Source organism: Nuphar pumila, chromosome 9 (assembly GCF_984573655.1).
Source record: "Nuphar pumila chromosome 9, dmNupPumi1.hap1.1, whole genome shotgun sequence".
NCBI classification, from domain to species: Eukaryota; Viridiplantae; Streptophyta; class Magnoliopsida; order Nymphaeales; family Nymphaeaceae; genus Nuphar; species Nuphar pumila.
The window spans coordinates 122,072,746-122,100,359 of NC_143257.1; the positions used below are offsets into that span (position 1 = coordinate 122,072,746).

General features: G+C 37.5%; 2 protein-coding genes across 4 annotated transcripts; both read right to left on the reverse strand.

Annotated features, from left to right (window-relative positions):
* Positions 1 to 4,296: 4,296 nt before the first annotated feature.
* LOC149829176 (anaerobic nitrite reductase HB2-like) lies at positions 4,297 to 6,983 on the reverse strand. The gene is made up of 4 exons (XM_090017217.1): positions 6,900 to 6,983; positions 6,583 to 6,801; positions 5,584 to 5,700; positions 4,297 to 4,437 (listed from the first exon to the last, which is right to left on the reverse strand). Exons 1-4 carry the CDS (start codon positions 6,981 to 6,983, stop codon positions 4,297 to 4,299), a joined length of 561 nt encoding a protein of 186 aa, XP_089873343.1.
* Positions 5,390 to 27,445, reverse strand: LOC149829177 (Tetrapyrrole (Corrin/Porphyrin) Methylase). Of its 3 annotated transcripts, XM_090017303.1 has the most exons (11): positions 27,193 to 27,445; positions 25,652 to 25,719; positions 23,694 to 23,790; positions 23,113 to 23,241; positions 13,131 to 13,239; positions 12,425 to 12,569; positions 11,884 to 11,926; positions 10,299 to 10,472; positions 9,324 to 9,454; positions 9,124 to 9,136; positions 5,390 to 5,700 (listed from the first exon to the last, which is right to left on the reverse strand). In XM_090017303.1, the coding sequence occupies exons 1-9, from the start codon at positions 27,406 to 27,408 to the stop codon at positions 9,335 to 9,337; spliced, it is 1,101 nt and encodes a 366-aa protein (XP_089873429.1). In that variant the 5' UTR covers positions 27,409 to 27,445; the 3' UTR covers positions 5,390 to 5,700; positions 9,124 to 9,136; positions 9,324 to 9,334. The 3 variants fall into 3 exon arrangements, with proteins under 3 accessions (XP_089873429.1, XP_089873428.1, XP_089873427.1); XM_090017302.1 differs by lacking the exon at positions 9,124 to 9,136; XM_090017301.1 differs by lacking the exon at positions 5,390 to 5,700 and having other exon boundaries at positions 8,692 to 9,136.
* Between the last annotated feature and the right edge of the window lie 169 nt (positions 27,446 to 27,614).

Sequence of the window (27,614 nt, forward strand, 5' to 3'; positions counted from 1 at the left end):
GTCCCACAGGTGGGACCCTCCACACTAGCACCAATATATGCTCAAGAAGTCTTTTAAGGCACCTTTTCAGACCTTTCTTAGAGGCAGAACCTACCTTGGTTTGTCTTTTTACAATGGTACATATCTCAAAATAATGCCTAAAAAAGAAGAGAAAAATCCATTGTGGTCATAAAAAAAAACCATATATGCCAACGTAGTTCCTTTAAATTCCCATTCTTTTACATGGACCCTAGGTTCCCTGACCCTTCTGCAACTTTCCCAGTGTTGGTGAGAGATTTTTGCTAACAAGGTTTTGAAAATGTTTTGGAAAAGATTTTATAAAAGATTTAAAACTCGCCTGCATTAAAAAAATTGATGAGATTTGCTCACTCTGTACAAGATCAAGTATTTTCTTCTCAAACGACAATAGATGACTAGACTAAGGTTGAGATCTTTAAAAAGTTGATTCTTGAGCTTTCTTGATCCTTCAAATGCACCTATGAGGTAAGCTATGATGGTGACCCTACCCAATCAAAACCTAGAACAAGAATGTGAGTGTTTGATTAAGAATAGCAAGATTTTCAAGATTCCAAGAAAACAAGTAAGAAATAAAAAAAAGGATAAGAGAGAGGTCTTTCAAAACATAGGCCTGTCTACACATGTTCGCCATGCTCAAAACAGCCAAAACGGTGTCTACACAGGCTGTGTTGACAGATTTTGTTCTGTCGATATTCACTTGTGTGGTCTCAACTCATTTTCGGTATCTTGGTCATAACTTTGGAGAGGGTGGTGTATGTTCCCCCTGAAACACGGGGCCGCGTGTTCAGGGGTCCGAATGAGTGCCACGTGGCACTCATTCGGCTGGTTATGTACGGAGGAAGATCTTGGGTTTTGCAATATTCCTTCCTCCGTACACAACCAGCCGAATGAGTGCCATGTGGCACTCATTCGGACCCCTGAACACGCGGCCCTGTGTTCAGGGGGTAACATACAACCTGCTCGGATAACTTTGTGCTTGTGGATTGAAAATGATGACTCTACAAAAGTCGTGTATGGCGAAAAAATGAAATTTAGCTGTTTGGTTGGTCAAAAATCTGCTGAAATTGGCCTCTGCTTTCTAAAACCATTTTCTAAAGTTGGTGGGGTTGATTTGATTTATTTGTTTGTTTTGTTAGTGTTTTTGTTACACAAGAGTCCCTATAACTCTTTTGTCGAACTGGTGTTGATGCACAACGATCTTTTGCATCGGCTTTGTCAGGACAAGGTAAGCAACTTGTTCCACAAGTGAGTTCTCTGAAGACAGGGTTTAGCCGATGACCAACCATTGATCTCAAGACGAAACAAGCCAAAGATGAATTCTTTTGTTTTGAGAGAATTTGGTGGGCATCTTTGTTCTTGGATTTCTTTTCTTTTGTTGAAAAATTATAATTTTTAGTGGGTATTCTAGTTCAAGGGGTTCGTGTCTCATAGACAACCCAGACAAGTGAACAAACTCAAAATGAGACCGCTTGTTCTCAAAACCATGGGCGAAAGACCCGGGTGTCTTTCCAACATGTTTCCCACAGGAAAAAAAATACTTTCAGGAAAGGGGGACCTTCTTAGGATTTTAAAGATGTATTCTTGATTTTTTTTGCATTTCTTGAGATTTTCAAGGATTTTATCTTGACTTTAAAGACTTTTGGTGATTTTTTTTTTATGATTTTCCTTGAAATTTTCTTGAGTTTTTGTCACGATTTTGAGAATGAGTTGGGCGGGGTTTTAACGTACTTGAGTTATTTTAAGTTTGATCATATATAAAGTATGCATAATACATGTATAGTACATACAATATATCTAAAATACAGGTATAAAACATATATAATATGCATTTTATGTATATGACATAAGTGTAAAATATATAATATACAATATGTAAAAACGAGACGAGTCAAGCCAAGCGACCAGCTAGCCATATTTGTACTCGGCTCATTTACCTAAACAAGCTGGCTAGTAGCTTGTTTCGCCAAGCTCAATTTCTGAGCCAAGACTTGAAGGTGAGCTTCTTGTCTCATTTCCCTGCCCTACTGGTGTGTATTAAGAGGGTCATTTGTACCCAAAGTTAGCAAAACAATGGAAGAATGTTCATGTTTTTTGTTAAAAGAAAATGAGAATTGATCAATCTCACAATGTGCAATAAAAAAATGAGACATGTTTTCTCCCGCCCCGCCCCGCCCCGCCCCATCCCCATTCCCATTCCCGATCCGATCCTTGCACGGGTTTCGATTTTAACCTCCATCCTTGCCTCCATCCCCATTTCATGTCCTCCATCCCCGGTCCAAACCGGGCGAGGTGGGGCGGGTTTGCATTTCCCCCCGGTCCACTGCCATCCCTACCTAGGGGGCTCCACCAATCTGGTAAGGGTGCGGTCATCACTAAGTTGAAGGGTGGCACTAGTTTCAGAACCTATGGATACACTTGGTGTACACCAATGAGCTCACGAGTGAGTGAGGTGCTTTTCCTTGGTTATCCTGAAAAAAGGGGATATGTAATCATATGTTTGTCAATGTTTTGGTGCTTTGAGATCCCATTGCTTCGATTATATCTCAAGTTTCTCAACATTGTTTTTCTTTGCATCAACATGTTGATATAGCAAAACCATGATTGAGCTAATCTGGATTCTGATCCAAACCCCAAACTATTATAATCCATTAATAGATCCTAGCTAGCCAAATGTAGGTGGACCTACCACCACGGGGTCGCTTGCGTGGTCAGCAGGGTGGTTGTGAGGATGCTGAGTTGAAGGCACTGGATCAAATCCCACTAGTGCTCGGGTGTGTCAGTAAGAGGTGAGCCACGTAAGGCAGAGTGGTCATGAAGCCCCACCCAGGGCTTTTTCTCAATTCGGTGAGAGTTCCTCGTCATGAAAAAAAAGAAAAAGGAAAAGAGAAAAAAAATGTAGGTGGAGCTAAATCCAGCAAAGTGTGACCTTTTGACAATATAAATCTTGGGACACAACCAGGATCTTCAATCATAGTGGCAAACCTTTTTATCGGCAATTTCTCATTTTTCAAAAACTCACAAAAAATTGAAAAAATTTCATAAATCTTGTGTTTTTTCGGCAAAATCTCAGAAATAAAAAAATTAATTACAAAAATATATAAGAAAATATTAATAAAAATTATTTAAAAATAAAAATACACAAATTTTTCATGATAAATAGCGGTTTAAAACATAAATATCACATTTAAATTGCGGTATTTATGTTTTTTTCATAAATCTCGCGATATTTTGAAAATCTCATGAGAAATTGCCATTTTAAACTTTCAGGCAATTTCTCACGATATTATCCCGAGATTTTTCATAAATCTGGCGATATTTGTCACTATGTCTTCAATTGTATATATACATGGATCCAAAATAAATTATACTAGGGCAGAATAAAAAAGGGAAAACTTGGACCCTACCACATATAGTCATGTAAACTGGTACTGTCAGATCGACCAGTCATGTCTGTGCTAGTGGGATGCTAACGGTTGAGATGTAAGTTGGCTATCCGATTGAAACTGAATCCAGTTAGTCGGATTTGGTAGAACAAGCAATGTCTGATTTGGATTCAATATAGAGTATTACATCTGAATTCGAATATGAACCTGAACCAAATTTGAATCTATGAGTATCTGAATCCAAATACACGTAAAAGTTGCATCCAACTAGTTAGTTAAGCTAATCAGATCCATATTTGGCATTGGTTTTTCCCATCTGAACCTGACTACATAAATATCTGACTAGGCAATATCCAATTAGGTAAGATTAAGAAATGTCTACATCTGAACCAAATGGGATCTGATGGTTCTTATCCTGCATGATTCAACTATATTTTTTTTATTTTTACTTGAAAAAACCACCTTAGGATCATGGATCTAGTCGCGCTGGCTCTGCCTGTCGGTCATGATTCAACAATTTTTTTTTAAGTCTGAAGTTAAGCCTGCTTGGGAGAGAGTATACTGACATGCATACAGGATTCAACCGATTAACAGCCTAAAACATTAAGCATAAATGGAGCAACAGGATCCAAATAATCGCATGACTCCTAGCTTGGGTCCATGACAAAGTACATAGCACATTTTTGTGGACCCCATGGCAGTTGAATGTGTGGCCCACTCAAAACAGTGCCATGAGTGGCAATCAGATATGAAGCACTGAAGACAATCTATGACTTCAAAACTAAAGGCATTCATACCCTCCACAAACGTAGTTCCAAGATAAATTAGACCAATTAAACAAAGATTTTATTCTGGACTACTACATAACCCCAAATATCATAATGGATCCATCAATCTAAGTGGATTGGATCTTCATCTCAGCTTTGAAGGCAGAAGCCAGTTGGTCATATGCTTCACCCCATGCAAGCCTCATCTCTTCACTCCATTTTGCTCCAACTGCTTCTTTGACAACCCTCAAGAAAGCCACTTTCACCACCTTTTCAATAGAAAAAGAAACAAGAAAAAAAAATCATTTAGGGTAGTAGTATTTAGTCTCTTTATAAGATGCATGCATATATAGATGTGGTTAAGATATCATTTCCTATGCACAATCAAATGATATGATAAACCAGTTTTATAGATAGAGAATGGCTTGATCTTATTGGGTATGGGCCACCTTTTTAGGAGGACCCAAGTATGGATCAGCATCCAAGTCACATCTGGGACTATGGATCGTGATCCAGGCCAGATTTTGATTGAGCTATCCGATACCCTATAATATGACCTTGACCTAATTGGACTTGTTAATTCAATAACAGAAAGCACAGAACAGGCTGGGTCTATTGAGGTCCAAACTCAATATCGCCTACATTGCCTAATCTGGATCTGGGTCCTGATTAAAACCTTATAAGCCTGAAAAAAAATTAATAGAAAGCCTACTACAAGTTAGTTTTTAGTTGACTTTTGGGTTTCATGGTCCAGTTAAACCAGATCTGAATCCAATCCAAATTGCCTAACATGGACCTGATTGTGAACTCTCATCAAACAGGCCCAAACATATATAGTGTGACCCCCTTGTGGAAACATGACCCCTTTAGATAGAACCGGCATGACACTTATAAGTCAACATTCTTCTTCATAGTTGACTTGCAGTATGTCCAGTAGTAGGCTTCGACATGACAAATTTTGGCGATATTTTGAAAATATCGAGTTTTTATCAAGATATTTTCCAGCAGTAGATCCATTTTAACCAGACAAATGTGATACATTCAAAATATCACCTGGTCTAGAATATCATGATGTTATAGCGACATTAACTTAATAAAACTCTTTTTTAGTATTTTTATTTATTTGTTTACATATATAACTTATTAATTTTTTTATTTTTATATAGCTGGTCATTTCCTGTTATTTTCCCTTTTTTTTCAAGGGCTGAGATTTTTCTGAGACCTACCAAGTTGGTTTGGACCACAGTCCGACCCGTAGGCTAAGATAATGCATATCTTCTAGGACAGTGTAAGCCTATAACATTCATAAAACAATGCATTAAGTTTTACTAATCACATCTTCCTTAAAAAAAAGGTTTTGCTGATCACATCATTACTCTTTGTTAATCTTTTTATTTCAATGTATTTTCACTTGCCTCAAAATGAGCATCTTGGACACCCTTGTTCAGATGGACTGAGCCCATTTTCTTGAGTGTACTTCCTACAGCCATAGCCTTGCCTTGTTCACGAAGTTGAGCAGCCGATTCACATGCCTGGTGAATAATAACGTTATAATTCAGTTAAATTCAATGAAACAGCCAGCCAGCATGCAGAACACAAGGTAATACTACATAAGTAGCACGCAGGCACTGCCCTTATAGAATTGATCAATGGAGAAGAGAGAAATATTTTGAATATTCAAGCATAATGTGCAATTGATTTGAAAGTGAGTTACCAAATTTTCTTGGTTATCTTTCATTTAAAAAGAATGTATAAGTGGAAAGCTAATAATGGGGTCATGTTGACTAAAAACTAGAGCAGTGATATGCAGCATGCAATGGGTTCTAAAAGCAACCCTATGTTGTTATATTGGCATTTTGGTATTGACAATAATTTTAGATATGGGTCATCTCTTAAAAAAAAAAAGATATGGAAATCTCAGGTGAAAAGCTGATAGATTTTTACACAAGGTAGCAGAAAACTGAAAGCCTTACTTTTCAGCTTTCCAAACTCAACTTGTTACATCATTTTCCTTAGAATTGCGAGGATGTACCTAAGTTTAAGTTGGAAACCATGCTGTAAATTGTTAATATTGAGCGTATGAGCTTATGAAATAGTATAACGCTAGAGAGAGAGAGAGATGATTGTAGAATCACACACAAGAGGTATGCTTGTTGAATCACACACAATCTCTCTCTCTCTCTCTCTCTCTCTCTCTCTCTCTCTCTCTCTCTCTCTCTGTTTGTTTCATACTTTCATTCCCATGGCAAGGAAGGCTCTTTCACGAGAAAGGGCATGAGTTTCTAAGAACTTCTGCCAGCTCAGCTTTCACCATGATACTTTCACACCATGATGCTTTGTTTTTCCATGAAGGACAGGGAAACCACCCTCGGGATCAGAGACCTAATTGTGCTGGCTCAGTTTGCCATACTTACAGTCACTTTTTCGACGGTGTAAACCCGTGGTGCACCCCTTTCCCCCAAGGAGTCACTCGGATTCGGCTGAGATAAGCAAAGGGTTACCCCTTGACTTTTATCTCTTGCCCTTATTAATGCAAGGGGTTTGGCACTTATAGGAATGGAACCCTGACCATCCATCCATCCAGTGGCCAAGGTCCCTTCCACTGCACCAAAGCCATGATGCTTGAATGTTTGCTTTATACATGGTGAGAAGAGAAGAGAAAGAATGCAAACTCACTACTTTTCATTAAAACTACATTAGAAAAATAGGTATATGTTTGTGGAATGCTTACCATGGTGAAGGTTTTAACAACATGAGACCTAAGCCTAGGATTGTTTTGGAGAGACACAGTGGAGTCCTTGAGAAAGTAGAACATTTCCTAAACCCTCAGGTATCATCTCCGCAATTCTTATCCATCAATCACCAAAACCATCAAGCATTTCAGTTAATTAAAATCCACAATATGAAAACATCTCTTATCACAAAAGAATGTACAACACCTATTTCCAATAAGAGTTTTTACTTACATGGCAAACATTTTGAGACCCAACTCTTGGACATTGGGCTTCATCATTTCCCATGATTCCTTCACTAAGGCCTCTTGCTCTGCACTGAAACCAATTGATCCCATGATGATGTGATGATGGCTTACAAAACTCACAAGAAAGAAGAAGATATACAATTATTTCTTGCAGTATAATTACACGCAGAGTGCTTTCATTTCCAATGCCAACGACATTTATTATTTGTCCAGTTTCTTGTTTCAATTTCAGACAGCAGCTCCTTAGACATTAAAAAGATTGAATGTTATCTACTGCTACATTACATTTTCAAAATTGTCCTCCCATTGAGGTTTTCCTTTCATTCTTATCCAGGGCACAATGCAAGTCAACCAACCTATTTAAAAGCACCAAGGGGGGAGGGAAGATTTTGGTCACAGGTGTCCCAAAGTGGTTGCCTAAAGATGGCGTTCTTATGTAATATGTGGGCATGACTGGATCCCTAGGGTCACTTCCTCCCCAGGTTCATCGATTAATCTTTTAGTGCTTCCACATTCAATGCAATCTTCTTGGGTAGTTGTGTTTGTGGGGGGCCTAATAATCATGGTCAACTTGCAAGTGCTGGATGAGGCGTCCCAAAGGGGTTTGGCATAGTGGGATGGCGCCCAAGCCTAGGCCAGGTCGAGGTTCAAATCTCATGGGCGTCATCCCTTGCACAAGCTGGAGCATGGCAACTTTCTGAAGGCAAGGGTTAGTCCACAGAGTTTTACGCTGCTGCGAGAACAGTGATCGTAAGTCCATAGAGACTAAGTTCTGGAATATTGATCTTCATAACCTCCCATGACTCCTTCACCAATGCCTCCTGCTCACCCCATTGAATGTAATTGATCACATGGTTTGATGTTTTAATCAAACAAGAAGAGAGAGAGAGAGAACCCAACTGAGTCAGTTCACAGATTGGGCTTTATAGAGTTTATAGCTCTCTTTGTTTGCTAGCCTAGCCCACGAGGACTACGTGTGTGCGTGGCATAAATACATTAATGTCACAAATAATGTCAAGTGCTTCAATTTTTCAACATTGCTGCATCCGCCATTATTTTCTCTGGATATGTCGGCACTTGCATCTGATATAGGGCTTGCACAAGTGCACAATCATGTCACAGGGACACGTTATTCAGGGTCCTTTGTCCGGAGGGGCTCGAATGCGGACACAAGCAGCATGACACGATATGTGTCTGATACTATTTGCATTACCTCAGTAGTTTTCATGTACCTTTTATATATAATATATGTACAGAGACAGAAGAGGGACCATCCAACCAAAGGAAGGTCTAAAATCTACAACCAATGTGGAACGGATGGCTCTCTTTTTTCAATGTTTGAGTGTTTCATGGATGGAACCATATATATTTGTTCCTTATAAACTATTTAATAAGAAATATTCTTTGCACAAACATCTGAACATGTTTTTTCGAAACGTGAAAAATGGATGGCTCACAATACATTTAAAACTTTACAATACAAAGTATTGTGGGCCGTCGATTTTTAGTGCTTTAAAAAATGCATCTACATATAAAAAATTCATAATCTAAAATGTCACTTACTAAACAAATGATGAAAGTCCAATATGTAAAGTCCGATAGATGAAAAACTCTATCGTCATTGGTTGTAGATTTTGGCTTCACATTACAGGTAAAAGTGGTGATACTCCTTGACATCCATTCAGTACATTCAATTGAATGTCTGATGATTCATGAAAATGCACAATCTGTGAGTACACACCATATCAAAAAAATTGGGAATCAGATGTTCCCCACCAACAGGATTTGGTCAAGCAGCAGATTTCACAGGCAAGAGCTCTGGGAAACATGAGCTCCAACCCGCGTTCACATCCATGACTGAGCATTGAAAATTTGAAACCAAGCCAAGCATGTGATCATGTTCTGACCATCTGCATATCTGTTTCTTCATCTTTGAAACACTGGCACATAAACATGCCAATGAGATTTGGAGTACCTCAAGGAATATCCTGCAAAAGCAAGAAAAATCAAAGCAGTTTACCACATCTTTTTCTTTCCTTTCCTTTTTTTGTTGGCCGGGGGGGGGGGGGGGGGGGGGGGGGGGTTCTCTGGAAAAAGGGACGAAGGTAGACCTTTTCAGTGTGCACAAAAGCAATAACTCAAAAGAAGCATTGAATTTAAACCTTATTCTTTTACCTTTCAGAATTTTAATCCTTTCCACTAGAAAAATGTTCTGGAAGCTCTGTTTTATCCTCAAAGATCTTTAGGGCAAGCGAATAAACCGATTTCCTCTTCACTGATGTACTTTCCGATACCAGTTTCACTGCCTAGATATATATAAAAGAAAACCAATCATGACATTGAAAGAAGATTGTGGGAAAAAAGAAAGAAAACTAACTTGACCTTACATATGGAATAGAAAAGGTTTTCACGAATGCCCGGTATTGAGAAATAAGAGAACCCCCCATAATGCCAATCTAGAAAAGCACCCTACCATATTCTCAAACCAGTAAAGCTATAACTGTATATTTATAATGTGCTAACATGAGCAAGCGTGTAGACAAGGCACGCAAATTGTAGATGACTTTCTTCTAACATTCAATTTCAAATTTATACTCTAGTCCCTTGACCAGATCATATCATCTACCTTGTGAATAACATACCAATAGAAATCCCATGAGTATGGAAGTGAGGTTTCCAGTATCTGGAAGCACAAGTTCCCTGTTTATGTGTTGAATGTACTTTTGATATTGATTTTATTCTTCATATGGAAGGATTCATGATAGCTTCCCACATGATTCCTCACATAGCTTTTGACCTTCGCTGAGACCTAGGAATTAATGGAAATGATATTCACTTTACATGAAAATATAAATTTCAGTAGATGCTCCTAGAGGAACTATTACACACCCTCCCTAAACTGGACGAAATACCAAAATAATATATACAAAGGAACACATTAGTAGTTCCTGCTGTTATGTCGCAAGCTGTCACATAAGATGTATGTGGTGTATTGCAATTTGCAAATAAACAAAATTGATAAATAAAAAGATTAATTAGCAAGAGTCTAAGCTTCATGTCACAACGATCATTCCAATGACAATTTTTCAATGTACTAAAAGTAGTGTTATACATTAAAAACACTAAAAGATAACATAAATGCTAGATTACCATGGAAACACTGTGACCATTTGATACCAGTTCCCTCAGTTCATGTTCAATTTCAGCTTCTGTTGGAACTTCTGCACCAGAGTTTTTCTTCCCCTCAACTAAAACTGTAATCTCTCCCTTTGGTTGGTGGTCTGAAAACACTACCTTTGCTTCTTCCAATGCACCACGCCAGAACTGCAATTTTTCATTGACATTACCATGAAAGAAAGAAGAAATTCCTCCAGCATGAGGTGGGATATTCACATCTGAAATAAAAGAAATCATACTAAAATCTGGGTAAAGATTGGCCAGTTTTGAAGGTACTGCACCACTGAGTAGAAATGACCTTTTTTTAGTTGAGACCCAATAGATACTACCTACATTGTTTGCTCAGTAGAAAAAGATCTTTGGGTCGTGTTTGCAATGTGTAAGCAGGTTTTCAAGGGAGTCAAAAATTGACAACAACAAATCTACGAAATTTCATGACTCAAAAAAACATGCTTTTAACATGATCCAAAGTGTGATCACTAGTGTCCACAAGGGTTCCGCTCACCCGGTAGGGGCCACTTGTGAATGTCACCAAGGTGACGGGACGTCACAAGTTCGAAACCCACGGGTGGCATCCCTTGCCACAACATCGAAGCTGGGTGTACTCCACGGTGAGCAGTGGGGACCTCAAGGGTTTTACCAACCGGAAGCCTGACAATGCGCACTCAGTGATGGGCTTTTTTTCCCTTGGACTATCCAAAAAAAAGTGTGATCACTAGCAAACTAACTGAGCTGAACATATCTATGTGGACAAATTGAGATGATAAGATTATAAAATAACAGTACATGATATCCATAAAATTAAAAAGTGGGAAATTGTTCCCAAGTGGGAGATATGTTACTCCTTGAAGTTCAAAATACAATAATGGCAAGTGTTTATTTGAACCAATGCTTATTTGTGCACATTCAGCTATTAATTATTACAGACAATGATGTAGATGGCACTAACTTTTGGCACAATACTGAAACTGGCTGCAAACTAGAAAATATGACACATCTAGCCAATTAACTTTTTTTTGACACTTTTACCCTTTTGTAGCCTGAAAAATCAGGTACCTTGGTCAAAACCACTTGCCTAGTGGTCCTGTCATGGCACCTGATTTTTTCAGGAGAGAACTTATATGGCACATGATTTTTTTTATCATGTCGCCTGATTTTTTCAGGCGACAAACTTAGAAAAGTGGTTCTGACCAAGGCACCTAATTTTTCAGCCGACAAAAGGGCAAAACCATCAAAAAATTGGCCAGATTTTTCAGATTTTCTAATTCGCGGCCAACCTCGATATTGTGCCCAAAAGCTAGTGCTGTCTCCGTTTTTATAGGTAATTATTATGCTTTCAAAATGGTTTGAAAGTTTAGCAAGATCTAAGAAGTGATAAATATTTGGTATAGCAACTACTTTGTTTAACATTATAGAGGAAATGCTCACAAACACAAAAAACATAAAATAAAAGTCAACAGTGTGACAGTAAATTTGTTAAAAATTTATTGAAGCATGCTGAAATTATAACTTTTACATAAATAATTATGAATAACACCTGTTGTTAAGACAAGCTTACCTCTTCATGAATTTTTGTCATCTCTCTAGCGATTACACAATTCCTGAATAGTCAATACAATATCACCATAAATAGCAAAAAATTAATGAAATCTAGAAAAGCTTATAATGGTATTTGACAAGACCAAAGTTGCAAAAACTGTTATTCCTATCTTCTTCACATGGAAGACTAAAAATATTGGCTGCACTAACAAAATGTAATGTACTAGGAATGTCACATAATGGCATGATGATTAGTTATATTAAACAACCCCAAAAGGCTAAATTACAGTCAGAGATAAAATAATTATAACTCATGCTAATAACCAATGAACAAAAAGTAATAAAACCAAAATGTGTTATCACATATATGACCATTGGACAACCAGAAGGAAAATGACAAAAGAAACACCCTGTTGTCTGCAATATTATACTTAATGTCCCATGTTGCCAAATGAAGGATCAACAAAAAGTGTTGAAATCATTTTCAGAATCAAGAAAAAACTTACGTAACACACTTTTGGTCAATAACTAGGGAAAAAAATAACTCCTATAAGTTTCACCTTGAACCACCAAAAATTTTAGCAGCTTCTTCAAGAAAAAGCTGGAGCTTGTGAGGAGGAACATAGAAAATCTGGGTTGCAGCTTCATTGGAAGAGAGCAGCAGCCTTTGCCTTCTTGATCCGGAATGCTTAGAAAGGAAACCCACTGCATGTTATAGATCAAGAATAATAGAAACAAAAAATGTGCATGAGCAAAGATATAAAGTCTTGCACAAATATTGTAAACTGACACTTTTATCCAGTAAAGCCACTGACAGATAGAAAAGTGTCGGCCGCAGGTTGGTAAAGGAATTGACCTTACAGTCAACAGCATTACGGTTCAACTTATATATCATGCATTGAAAAACATTCTTATGAATGAGAAATAGGTTACAAAACGTAATTTACAAACGGAGATACCTGCTTTTAGATAATTCAGTTGTCTACTTACTGGCTTACATATTTCAAAATTCAAAAAAACAAAAAAAGGTTTTTCCACCATTGAGAGCAATAATGTGGTTAATCATAGAAAAGTCACCAACATAAGTATGTGGGCACTAGTCTAGTCAATTGTGGAGAAAGTAGGTGTGATTTTATAATATGTAAAAAGTGGGTTTTTGTAATTAAACTCATGAAGAAAAGTAGGCTTCTTTGTAAGCTTACATTGATAAATTAGAAAATTTATGCACATGGAAACAATTAACAACATGCATTTAAAATTATTTACCAAATGTGAATTCATCAGTCGAGAGCCCAGAGGCAGAAAGAGCAGTTATCACAGCACATGGCCCAGGCACAGGAAAAACAGGAATCTTGTTATGCACACATAACTTTGTCTGCATCAAAATTTAATTGTAGTCCAAAAGTTAACATAACAAACACGAAGGGACCAAGTTTGCAAGCTTGAAAAACTGTGACAATAACATATAATTCTTCTTTATTTTATTCAGAAATATGATCAGACAAGGGAAAAGAATAGCAACATAATGAAAGATGATGCAGTATTCTTAACAGACTTTCACCAACAGGAATGCAAATTATAATCAGTAACTAAATGAAACACCAAACCGGTTTTCTATCGAGGAGACCATCCTTAGGCCCAAGGATAGCTACCCACTCGATCAATAAGCAGCTTGATCATACAGAATAATATAACTTAGAACTTCACAGATGAGAAAATAATTGGCAATGAGTAAGAAAATTATTGCAGTATTCTAAAGAATTAATGCTATCTACTATCTATTTCTCAGACACAAGATAGTAGTGGTTGAATACTTTAACAGCATTAGCAACAGAAAAAAAACAAAAACAAAGAATCACAGTTAATTATTCCACTGATAACGGTTCTAGAATCAACACTCTCTTGTCAAACCACTGACACTGATCATAGTTTCCACTTATAATTTTCTGTCCTAATATGCTCCTTTTACAGGACATAAATGTGTTCATGCTTTTTCTTCAAACTCTGTTAAGAGCGAATGATATTTTTACATGAACCCTTTGGGTCAAAATGCTTTAATAGACACTCAGCAGAATACTTTAATGCATGCACATGTTCTTATCTGCCACTAAGGTTTGAACTTTGTTATAAGATGTTCATCACATAACCCAGAATCTAGTGTCCACTTCTCGATTTTGGATGGCTAATAAGAGAAATTCCAGAATACTCAAAGCAAACAACCAACTGCAATAATTAATTGCATGATGCTCTATTATGAGATGGACACAGAGTTGGCTTATTAATATAAATTTTGAACAAATTTTTCTCATGGAATGCTCATGAGAAATTCAAAAGTTTTCTTGATTTTGCAGATAATCTTGGGATAATCAGAGACTAGAATGAGAAAATATATGAAAAAGAGAACAGCAAAATCAATTTTTCCATTGTTTCTTTACTCTTGCCATTTTCCATCTTTTCTCCTTCCTTTTCACATTTTATCTTCAATACCTCAACATAGGCCAAACGACTTACTCTTTCCTGAGACGTCTTAGTGAACATCTTTACATGATTTTTTAGGCATCACAAGTTAACGAGACTTCACAAGTTGGAAACCCACGAGTGGCATCCCTTGCCGCAAGGTTGAAGTTGGGTGTACTCGGTGGGCAGGGGGACCTCAAGAGTTTTACCAACCGGATGCCAGCCAATGAGCGTTCGGTGATTGGGGGGGCCTTTCCGTTGGACTATCCAAAACAAAAACTTTGCAGCAGCATCTGATACTTGCTGCTTCCATATGCGGACAATAAGCCATTTCAGTTACATAATCAGTAATTGCACTCGTTAGGAAGGATATGAATATGTTTAGAGACTCGTATAATTTCTAAAATAAGTTCTAAATGTATTTAGAAAATTATTTAAATAAATGTTACGAGTCAAAACACAGAAAAAGGCCCAATAAGAATCACCACTAACTATCTAAAATAGCCATCAGTTCTAAAAGCTTATGTTAAAGCATCTTCTAACTTAAAATATCAAAGGGATGAATGTGATAGCTGGATGGTTAGGTCACACTATCATAACTGAGGGTTTGAACCCCATAGGGTTATCCACCAGCTTTGCCTATAAAAAAAATAAAAATTAAGAAAAAAATTAAAAGACCAATAAATACTTTTCAGAAGAAAAAGAACACCTTGAAAAATGCCACATATATACATCACACCGACAGCGGCACTCCTAGACACAGCACCGACATGCCGTTTTTAAAATTAGGAGTGTCCAAAAATTTGGACATGTGTCGAGAGTCCGACACCTCAAAAGGTATCTCGACACGCCATGTCCAGCAAGTGCCATACCCGTGTCCAGTGATGGGTATCATAGACATGGGTGCTCAGTTTAGAGACTTCCTTATTAAACAAGAAAGTGTCTAGTATTTAGTGTTGGAAGATACTTACCTGGGAAGTATCCATCACATATCGAGCATCTGACACTCCCATTAGTCATGATGATTTGATTTGACTTTTTGCACTTAAAAACTTACATGTTCATATTACATGATTGATATTTGTGTAAATCATTAAAGATAAGACTGCAAATGAGAAAGGAATGTGCATTTATATTTTATGGTTTTGTTTGCATAATTATTTAAATCTCTCTTTTCTCTCTCTCTCTCTCATATATATATATATATATATATATATATATATAGCTGTGTCCAAGTGTCTAGTTTTTTAAGACTCGCCGTGTCCGACATTCTTCCTGTGTCCGAGACCAACACCTGTGTCAGTATCCAAGTAACATAGGTAGGAATATTAACCCATAATCTTTTATATGTTGCTCTTTCTTTGTGGTACCTCTTGTTAAAATGTATCATTCAACCTTTGTAATATTATATATATTTTATATATATAAAGGATAATACATATTCATATATTGTATATATGCATATGTATTATCCTAATTATATATATAAAATATATATTTCTCTATTTATAGGCATAGGGGTAGTTTAGACATTTCACAGTTTTACGCATATTCCATTCGGAATATGTTTGTAATTTAATTTTATTTTTTTATTTTTTATTTTTCTCCTTTTTTTGGGTTTGCGCCACCTAGGGAGGCTCCCCAAAGAGTCGTTGGGGAGCCCCCAACGGTCACAAATGTGACCGTTGGGGGCTCCCAACGACTCCTTTGGGAGCCCCCTTTGTGGCTCCTCTCTTGTGTTATAAATAGGGGTCTCCCCCCTTGTATTTTAACCACTCCTTGGAGGAGCTTATGCTCCATTGTATAGGGTTTTTTACCCTCTTCTTCTTATTTCTTCAATAATATTCAACTTATGACTTTATGTCATATTTACCCCTTTTATGGGTTTATGTATTAGCACATGATGTGCTTGTGTTGTTCCCTTGAGTGGGTTTATTCGCACTTAATGTGCATGTGTATGGGTTCATTATCAAACCTAAAGTATTCAAAGTCACTTTCTAACACCTCTGTGGCTCTTCACAATTATTTTTCAATCTCATTAGATCCCAACTATGTTTTGTTCTGCTTTATCTAAGTTCTTCATAGCCCTTGCCAATTACTTTACACAGTCTATACTCCATTATACATTGGTTATTCCTCATTAAACTTAAAGTTCCGAAATAGTAACTGGCTTGTGCAATTGAAGCTACATTTCTAGCTTGTCAAAAAGTACCACAAGCTATTATCAATGCAGGGAAACATGAACTTGGTGTGCCAATTCATTGAACCAGCAGGATCAGAAATTTCATTGAAAGGTGGGTGTCAAATAACTCATTTGCTTGAACACTTGTTACAAGCTATCAATTTGAGTTCCTGTCTTGTATCAATTAACTTTGAGCTAAAATAAGTCAACTAAACACTAGGTCAGCCACCTGATTTCGTGTCAATCCATAGCCAAACAAATCATTGGTGGGTCAATAAACTGAAGATGCTGGGATATCAGCAGCCATCCATCAAGGTTTGGTTGAACTTGAAACCAAAGAATGACATGACACACTTTGCAACAAAAAAGCAAAAATAAAAATAAAAAGTTGTGCAAAATATCGGCAAGCAAATTACACATCATTTATTTACAAGAATAGAGGAATATCATGTCAGTCAAGAAACAGTCTAGCCTGAAGGAAGTAATTATTGTGTATATGTGTTTTTTTCTAGGTCAAACACTGTCATGAGGTTGCATGGTTTTGAACCATGTATCTATGGTGAGAATACATGGAATGTGACATGTAAGCACATGACAGACATGAATAATATATTTGTAGAACTTTTCCTCTAATAGTCAACTGAAGGATTTGGTTGTGTTTTATAATCATCTTAAGTCGACATTAAAATGGATACTTGCGCATGACAAATTTGTGGACATATATACATATATATATATATATATATATATATATATATATATATATATTGTTATTCATGTAAAGATCATTAAATGACTTTCATAAACATAATATTTAACATATATACATATCTTAATTCCCTAGTCTAGGGTTTCACACAGATTCCTCATATTTTCCCTACATTTGTTTGACATAGGTCAGATATCATAGGTGCCATATCTTTCTTTGACCATTTCATTATCTTGGTACATTATAGGTGCAGTTGACAGCTATGTAATATTCAAAAGTTCACTATTTTTCATGGATATGTGTGCATTAGGCTGAAAGTTCATACTAGAAAGGATTATAGCAAAATTTTGACATTGTGTCAATTAACATATGAAGGATACCTACACATAGAACTTTGAGTAGAATCCAGCCAGTTACATTATTAAAGTGTAGGGAAGGAAGAAAAAGCATATTGCATTTGCAAGGCATTTGGAGATTGGAAATGCAAATCATGTCAGTATTCAAGTCCAATATGCAATTGCAGCAGAAAAAAACTGTGAGAAATCAGATGTGGGAGTCACCTTACTATCGTAGCAAGAGATAGAGAGAGAGGTAAGAGGGAAGAGAGAAAAAAATGTTGGGCGGCAATGATGTCTTCTCCCCTTTCCATTGATATTTATATGTTGTACGAGTGGTACAATACAGTACAGTATGCTGTACAATACAGTACAATACAGTACAATAGTACAATACAGTACAGTATGCTGTACAATACAGTACAATACAGTACAGTAGTACAATACAGTACAGAAATATATTCATTTACATATACATATTTAACAGCCTCCCTCAAGTTGAGGATGATCTTCAATCATGCTCAACTTGCCCTTAAGTAACCAAAATTGATGACTAACCAATCCTTTGGTGAAGATGTCTGCTACTTGGTCTTCTGATCTGACATACGAAGCCTCAATTTCTTCTGTTTCAATCTTTTGTATAACAAAATGCTGATCAATCTCAATGTGCTTCGTGCGACAATGATGAATAGGGTTAAAAGAAATATTAATGGCATTTTGATTATCACATAAAAGCAGAGAGGAAGAGATAGGTTCATTCAACTCTTGAAGAAGATGCCGTACCCAAGTGACATCAGCTGTCCCTGCTGCCATTGCCCTGTACTCTGCCTCAGTGCTGGATTTAGCAATGGCCTTTTGTTTCTTACTACTCCAAGTGACAATATTTGGGCCAATAAAAACACAATATCCTGAAACCGACCTACGCTCATCAGGGTCCCCACCCCAATCTGCATCACAATATGTAAGTAAACGGTGTCCTGTAGTGAAGCTTTCATCTTTGTGATAGAGCAATCCATCTCCAATAGTCCCTTTCAGATATCTGAGAATACACTTAATACATTCCATATGACAATCAGTGGGAGCATGCATAAACTGAGATGCTTGATTTACAGCATAAGCAATGTCAGGTCTTGTAAATGTAAGATATTGCAACATACCAACAATGCGGCGATATAAAGTGGAATCATGATATAATTGGCCTTCTTTTGCACTAAACTTATGATTTAAGACAGATGGGGTGCTGAGAGGTTTACAATTAATCATACCAGTGGTGTGAAGAATGTCAAGAGTATACTTGTGTTGACTTAGAGTGAGTCGATCATCTTGTCTATCGACTTCAACTCCCAAGAAGTATCGCAATGGGCCTAAGTCCTTCATCTTGAATTTGGCCATGAGTAAAGACTTGACCAAGGCAATATGTGCATCATCACTCCCAGTGATAATGATGTCATCAACATATATAAGAACCCAAGTAGTAACATGATCATTCTTATACATAAATAAAGAATGATCAAGTATACTCTTAGAAAAGCCATGCTGCTGAATTTCCATGGAGAAACTCTCAAACCAAGACCGAGATGCCTGTTTTAAACCATAAAGAGACCTTCTCAATTTACAAACCCATGTAGCCGCATCATGTTCACTATATCCAGGAGGTTGCTCCATATACACCTCTTCCTTCAAGTCCCCATGTAGGAACGCATTCTTGACATCCAACTGGCTAAGAGACCAACCATGCTGAAGTGCCAAAGTGAGGATCACACGAATGGTGCCAATTTTGACAACAGGGCTAAAAGTTTCCTCATAATCTTGCCCATATTGTTGTGTGAATCCGCGTGCAACAAGGCGAGCTTTATATCTTTCAATGCTACCATCTGGTTTACGCTTGATCTTGTAAACCCATTTGGAACCAACAACATTTCTATCAACAGGTCGAGGAACAATATCCCATGTATGACATTCATGAAGTGCTGCCATTTCTTCGTTCATAGCTTCAACCCAAGCTCGAGAATTGGCTGCTTGATGGAAAGTAGACGGCTCTTTCTCTTTGGCCACATTGGTTAGAAACAACTGAAAGTCAAGAGAAAAATTGTTGTAACTAACCCAACGATGGATAGGATACCTTTCACGTGTGGATCGTCGAAGAGGGGGAGCCTCGTGAGATGGAGTTGAAGGGGCTCCTCGACGGGCATAAATCAAACCTGAAAACCGTGAAGGTGCATCCTAGATGATGGAGTTGTCTGCTTCAAACTGAATTGGTTCATCAACAACAGGATCTCTGATAGAGTCATATAGCAAAGTATCACAAAGCCATGGATCATAAGTAGTTTGCTCATATACCTGAGAAGTATCACAAGTGCTGAAATGGTCATCATCAAAAACAACATTTCTAGACACCTTAATCTTACCCAAAATAGGATCATAACATCTATATCCTTTATACCCATCGGCATATCCCAAAAATCTGCACTGAACTGCTCTGTCCTGAAACTTGTTACGTAAAGAATGATCCACATGGACATAACAAATGCATCCGAAAGCATGCAAATCATCATAAGAAGGGTGAGAACCGTGAAGCAAATAATAAGGAGACTGATCTCCTAATAATTCCATAGGCAACCTGTTAATGATATGCACTGCAGTGTGAAAGGCCTCAGTCCAAAGAGAGAAAGAAATATCAATATTGTGCATCATACTTAACGCGGTTTCAACAATATGCCGATGCTTACGTTCTGCTACTCCATTCTGTTGTGGAGTGTAAGGACAAGAGGAGTTACGTGTGATGCCATGGTCCTTTAAATATTCACTAAAATCATGAGATATGTATTCTCCACCACCATCACACTGGAAATAAGTGATATTTGAATTGAAAAGGTTCTGAACAAGAGCATGGAATTGTTTGAAAAGTTTGAACACTTCAGATTTAGATTTCATAAAGTAAATCCAAGTGTAACGAGTGAAAGAGTCAAGAAATAACACATAATAACGAGAGCCAGATAGAGATGAAACAGGAGCTGGGCCCCAAACATCAGAGTGAATAATTTCAAATGGCTTGGAAGCTCTTTTATTGATACTTTGAAAGGGAAGTACATGACTCTTGCAGACATTACAACTAGGACACTTATGATCTAATTTGACTTTGAGAATAAAACCCTGAGAAGACAATTTGTCAAGGAACCCTTGACTACAATGACCTAACCGACGATGCCAAGAAACTGGCTTATTACATTGCATAACAGAAGAAGACTGACTCAAATAAGCAGGAAAAGATGGAGACACGGTAGATGACGTCTTCAAAGTCCCGGGGGCTGCTTCGAAGACGTACATGTTTCCGCGTCGTTCACCCTTAGCGAGCATCTTCTTGGTTCGAAGGTCCTTAAGACAAACAGAAGACGGAGTAAATTCCATGGATGAATTTGTTTCATCAACCAATTTAGAAACAGATAAAATGTTTTTCTCAATGGCAGGAGTGAGTAAGACATTTTTCAATGGTAGTGTAGATTATGACAAAGAGAGAGATGCATTTCCAGTATGAGAAATAGGGTGGTGGGAACCATCTCCCGTGACAATAGTGTCAGTGCCAATATAAGGAACCATGTTGGAAAGTTTACCTGCATCAGAAGTAACATGTGCGGCTGCTCCATAATCAATATACCAAACTCCATCATCATTCTGACGCAAATTCATGTTGTTAAATGCAGTCATCAGAATTTGTTGCACATCATGTGGCAACCCTGCACTCTGTCCCTGATCAGTACCCTGATGTGCTCGAAAATTTCCCTGCGGCTGCCCCTGAAACTGTCTAACATTCATCTGTCTAGCTCTTGGTCCTGGCCTCCCTGCCTTGTTGCGATTCTGTGGGTTGTGCCAACAATCTGCTTTCACATGGCCACGCTTGTTGCAATGGAAGCAAGTAGGGACACGGGTACCTCTAGTGGCAGGTGAAGCAGTAGGAGTAGGAAGGAGTCCTCCACGGCCCATATGAGCAGCAGGTGGACGAAATGAGGTAGACCCAGATGTAAACATGACAGGATGAGGATCATCAATAAGATGATCTTGAGTCAAACTAACTTCATACTGTAGGAGTTTGGCCTGTAAATCCTCAAAGCATGGAAGTGTAGAGGCAACCTGTAATGCAGTGCAAAACATACGATATTGGGGCCCAAGGCTTCCCAATACCTGCTGAACAACATCTCTGTCAGAAACAGGATATCCAATAGCGGCCAACTGATCAATGATAATTTTGATATCCCCTAGAAATTCAGTAATGGTCTTAGTTCCCTTTCGCATAGATTGGAACTGCCATTTCAGTTGAAGTGCACGTGATTCAGAAACCTGTGAATAAGAGTGAGCAAGATGTCTCCATAGTTCTGCAGCAGTAAAATGGTCAGAGATAGTTTGTAATATACGATCAGATAACGTGGCAGTCAAATAGGCAACCACAGATTGGTCCTTCTGAAACCAAACATCATACGCAGGATTTGGAATAGCAATGCAACTCACCTTCCCATCATTACCAGTTACCTCTTGCGTAATAGTCATAGGTGGGGCGGGTGATCCCCCATCCAGATGCCCGGAAAGACCATGACTTCGGATAAACGGCAGAATTTGGCGTTTCCAAAGTAAGTAGTTATCATGAGTTAATTTGTGAGAAACAAGTTGAGAAAGAAATCCGGGGCTGATTTTAGAATCCATAAGGAAGAAGATCAAAGATGAATCAAATAGCACGACAGAAATTCGTAGGTTGTACGGACAGAACCGTACGGACAGAAATTTTTGAGTTTTGGAAATCACGATTTTTTAGTTAATCGTGCAGAATGTACGATTTATCAACTATATTGCAAGAAATAGATAAGAAATCACAAGAAGTTTGAGAAAAGAGGCACTTTTGAGAAATGAGGGTTCCCAAATTTGGGGAAAACATAAATTAGGGTTGATAAAATTGGGGATAACAGAATATGTAAGAAGGAAAAGATGCACGATATGAGGAAATGAAGAAACGACGTCGAAATATAGTGATTCAACGGAGAAACAACAGAGAAAAGATGAAAAAAAAAACACTTTCCTTGAGAACGCCCAAAAACGCACGTCAAGGTCCTTAGGGGCCTTCCAGATGATCGTGATTACCACGAACTTGGCTTTGATACCATGTGAGAAATCAGATGTGGGAGTCACCTTACTATCGTAGCAAGAGATAGAGAGAGAGGTAAGAGGGAAGAGAGAAAAAAATGTTGGGCGGCAATGATGTCTTCTCCCCTTTCCATTGATATTTATATGTTGTACGAGTGGTACAATACAGTACAATAGTACAATACAGTACAGTATGTTGTACAATACAGTACAATACAGTACAATAGTACAATACAGTACAGTATGCTGTACAATACAGTACAATACAGTACAGAAATATATTCATTTACATATACATATTTAACAAAAACATCCACCAATATAGCTTCGATCTTAGAACTATGCTAGTGCATTAAAAGTGTACAGCAACACACATCAAGCATTACCATCCAATCAGATCAATATAAAAAAACAATGGCAATCAATAACACTTACAAGTTGTTCCCCAGGATCACTGATGCCCGGTGTCCCCGCATCACTAATCAATGCAATGATCTCTCCTTGGTGAAGTTTTTGTAGGATTGTTGTTTCACGTTGAGATTCATTGAATTTGTGATAGCTAAGCTGCAAATAGGAGAAAACAGAAAATTCAGCAACAAAAGAAAACATGGTGGGAAATTGACAAGCTGTTGAAGGTTTCAGCTACTAATATTCACAAAATAACTTCTTCTAAGAATAGTATTTGCAAAATATTATGATCATGCCTTGTTAACTAGGATTAAAAGGTCACTTCAGTGACTTTACAAGAATTACTAGAATGCCTTAAGTGGCACTCACCAATACAACATTGTTTAGGGAAAAGATTGGTGAACATGTTAGTGTCCACCAAAATTGCATGGGCATTAACAGTTCACGAATGCAAACGCACAAGTGCACACATAGACAAACACAAAGATATGTGTGTGTGTGTTTGTGTGCCTTCCTTGAGGCTTCGCCAAAAACCCAAACTGCTTTTTTCATATTAAAAAATTCTAGCCAAGTTGTATATATGAAAAATAAGAAAGAGAATATCTTACAAGTGGGGTCTTAATATTGTAGTATTGAAGCAACTTTCCTGAATGTCTTGTATCTTCTGAGAGTATCAAATTAGCTGACTTCAGGATACGTAGTGCCCTGGAATAGAAGTTCAAGTTAACTGCAAGAATTATAGGGAAACATGTTAAGAAACTATTTGCTACTAACATTAGTTACAAATTGCATAAAAAGATTAAGCACAAAAGATGAAGAGAAAGAATAAGGAGATGAAGAAGAACATGGAGGAAAAATCAATAAATGATTTGTTCTTCACGGACATAAATTACAAGTGTCTATTTATATACAATACACATGAAAGACATATATACCCTCGTTGGCAATATTATGGAAAGAGACAAAGAGATAACAAGAAGAACAAAGTGAGTAAATGATGAAAATGCCATATACTTTAACATTCCCTGAAACTGAGGGAAGTAAACCTAATATTCATGGTTGTTAATCACACCTTATGGATAGTCTTGCCCATGGTTTAGTGGTGGTTGTGCATTTTTTTTTCAGGTTGAAAATAGCCCTATTTTTTTTTGTTGGATAATGGCATTCTACTTCAATATGCTTAATCTTTTGATGATACTGTGGATTTGAAGTTACATGAAGAGTAAAAGTATGATACTGATTCGACCTCATAGGAAGCATGACTTATACTCACAACCTTTAAGAATAATCTTCAACCTCAAGTTCATCATAAAAACCATATCCTGTTATTCTATATGTTGTTTCTGCATTAGATTAATCTAGATTTTTTTTTTCGCTTCTCCAAGAGATAGGTTACCCTCTATATAGATTTAGCCGGATAGGCATTGTGAGTGCTTGAATACTTCCATATCCATGATTGGAATAAACAAAATCCTTTCATAATATTGTTCAGTGTAGTTATTAAATGCTTCATATCAGAGATGCCTGCAGCATGTACGAATTGACACTAACCAGACATGACAAAAGCTATAGTGGACCATTCCATTGTTAGGCAAATGAATTTCCATAACAGCCTTTGGTGCAAATGAATGTCAAATTGTTCACCTTACTTTTCTCCATATCTATTATTTTTCTCATTATCGACAACTTTGTACCCATTACATACTTTCCGCCTTGAGTATATTGCTTACATGTTTTCTTCAAGATATACTGATGAAACCTTGTACGGTTTATGCATTTCAATGCTAACAAAAACAATGGAGTTCTTCCCAAAACCTTTATATGAAACTCAAGCAAGTACTTCAAGTAGTGACTTTCTTCAGGGTCATTGACTGTTAACTAAATCACCAACATTCATAGTAATAACAGTAACTCCCTTCCCCTGATTTACAGCAACGTTGGTGGTACTTGTGTACAACTTTTAAATTACTTAACTGCCTTTCCCAATTATTCACTTACAGATTGCTTTAGTTTCATTTATTATGAGTCTTTTTCAATTGAACAGTTTTCTCATTCTTTAATAATAAACTGGGAAGTAGGGAAATCCAGGCATTTTCTTTAATATTCTCATGAGAAATGACATTCTTGACATCCACTTGGTAAAGTGCCTAGAACTTATTTACAATAAATGGAAGAAAGGGTGCTTAAATTGGAATATATGATTCATATAAGTACATTCCTTTTTTCTTCTTTTGTATGCGTGTGGATGGGGGTGTTTGAATTACCCAACAGCAACCAATCTAATGTTCTGTCACTCCATAAAACATTTGACTTGAAGTTCATTGGACACAATGACCTTTATCATCAGCTATATGAGATAAAGTCCTATGGAATATATTGTTTGTGGATGGGCTAATAATCACCACCCAGACCAAGGAACTAGAAACAAGGAATAAGAACTGTAGAAGTACACTCTAGGATCAAAGAAGTTTTAAAAAGTCGGCTCTATATATATATATGATATGATGTATGTCCATATGTTCAAGTAACAGATTGATGTTCCACATTAAAAGGTGAGCATCCATACCGCAATGTAATGTCCTCTAGGTTGCCAATTGGAGTTGCCACAAGATATAAGCCAGATTCCAGAGTATCCTACAAGCAAGACAGAGCAATGCAAGTGACAAGTACTGTGCCACTAGTTCAAACTGCTAAATACAAGCGGTAGACATTAAACACAATAGAAGACACAAACAAGCATTACATTAAGCAAGGAAGAAAGAAAAACTACTTTAGTCATATAAAAGCCACAAGAATTTGCAGATTACCTTACAAAGTAAAATTTAACCAAATAATAGCAGTAAAGTAGTAGTAGGTGATGGTGTAGGTGGTAGTGATCGCAATAGCCTAAAAAGCAGCTGCAATGATGCAGCCATACTAAAAAATGGGAGAGGAAATTAAGATGCACTTCAAGAGTGGATCTAGAGCGTGGTCAGATACATTTGTGCTTGTTTTAAGCTTTTACTGAAATCTATGCAATTTGGTTTCTGTGTGACGGCATCTTAAAATTAGTTGGGTCTACATACATGTCGGACACTGTACACGTCTCACATATCAGGCTGTAAAAAGGATATCTAAACAAATTGCCATATGCTATTCCAGAATTGTGTTCATATAAGCTTAGATAAATTCTGAAGTTTTCAAATGTCCTCAGATAAATTTCAAACGGGTTAACGTTCAAAACTACTTAAGGAACGTTCCCCATGCTCCTCTACCAAGTAAGTTTAAACGGCTTTCACATCTGATGGTGGTTTCATTTTGTGAATAAATAGAGGCAGCTAGACAAGGTAAACGTGTTGCCTTGCTATGTCCTGATGGGCTCAGTCAAAAAGGTTAAAGAACTTTACAGTGGATAAGAAAAAGGCCACAAAGATTATCTCTGCCCAATCAAATGCATCTAATACACTTTATTGAAAGCTTTCTTTTGTTTTCTAATGAAACCCTGCTGCCGCTTCAGCAAAAAGAGGCATCTAATACACAGTGATAGTGGTAAAGAGTCATCAACAAAATAGTTACTCCTAGAGCCTTTGATAGGCGGTGGGTTTAAAATTTTAAATCTAGATGTAGGCTATTGGCATGACACAGTTCTTATCGGTATTAGATTGCGCCTCAGTTCTTGAACTCTTTTATGAGAACACAAACTCCAGAATTTCTATCAAAGTAGCATTCTCCAGCTAAAATATAAAAATCATCTCTAGAACAGAAGATTATGGTGGGGTTGGCCTACAATGTTTGAGAGACAACAGTATAGAATTTACTCATGACAGCAGCTGAGATTATTTAGCTAAAGACGGTTTTGGTCTTCTCAGAAAATGTATATTTTGCAAGAACACTATTCTACCGCTACAATCGCTAAAACTTATAACAAAACACTGAATAAGATAAAAAAGGATAAAAAATTATACTTTGGACTCTCAGTTTTCTTACTACATCCTAGCTTTAACTTAATGCATACATACACACATTAAAACAAGTATGGTTCTATAGGTGGCAGAGGAAAAACTGTCAATTCTTTTAGTTGGTTGAAAGATTTGAAGGAATTTAGGAGATGGGTGTGAGAGATTTCACCTTTTTAGTGGGTCTGGTAGAGAGGTTGTCGTCGATAGCATCGTCCACCATTGGTCTCGCGGAGAAGCGAAGAGGGTAGGGCAGCAGAAAGCCAACGTTGGTGCGCCTGCAGCAAGATTGAAAAGAGGAAGGGGAGCGGAGGGAGAGAGCTGCTGGACGTAGAAGCCTCGATGCCCACCATGACATTGCTGAACTACCATGAATGACCTGAATCATCTCTCTCTCTCTCTCTCCTCTCTCTCTCTCTCTCTCTCGCTGTGTGTGTGTGTGTGGGTGTTAATAGGTCGGGTTTGACCCGGACTTGACCCGTACCAAACCCTATAGGGCCAAGGGTCAGGGTTTGGTGATAAAAAAAAGCGGTCCAATTAAAAACTGAGTCGAATCCAAAGAGTCCGATTAGTATATGGAGCCGGGTATGGTTC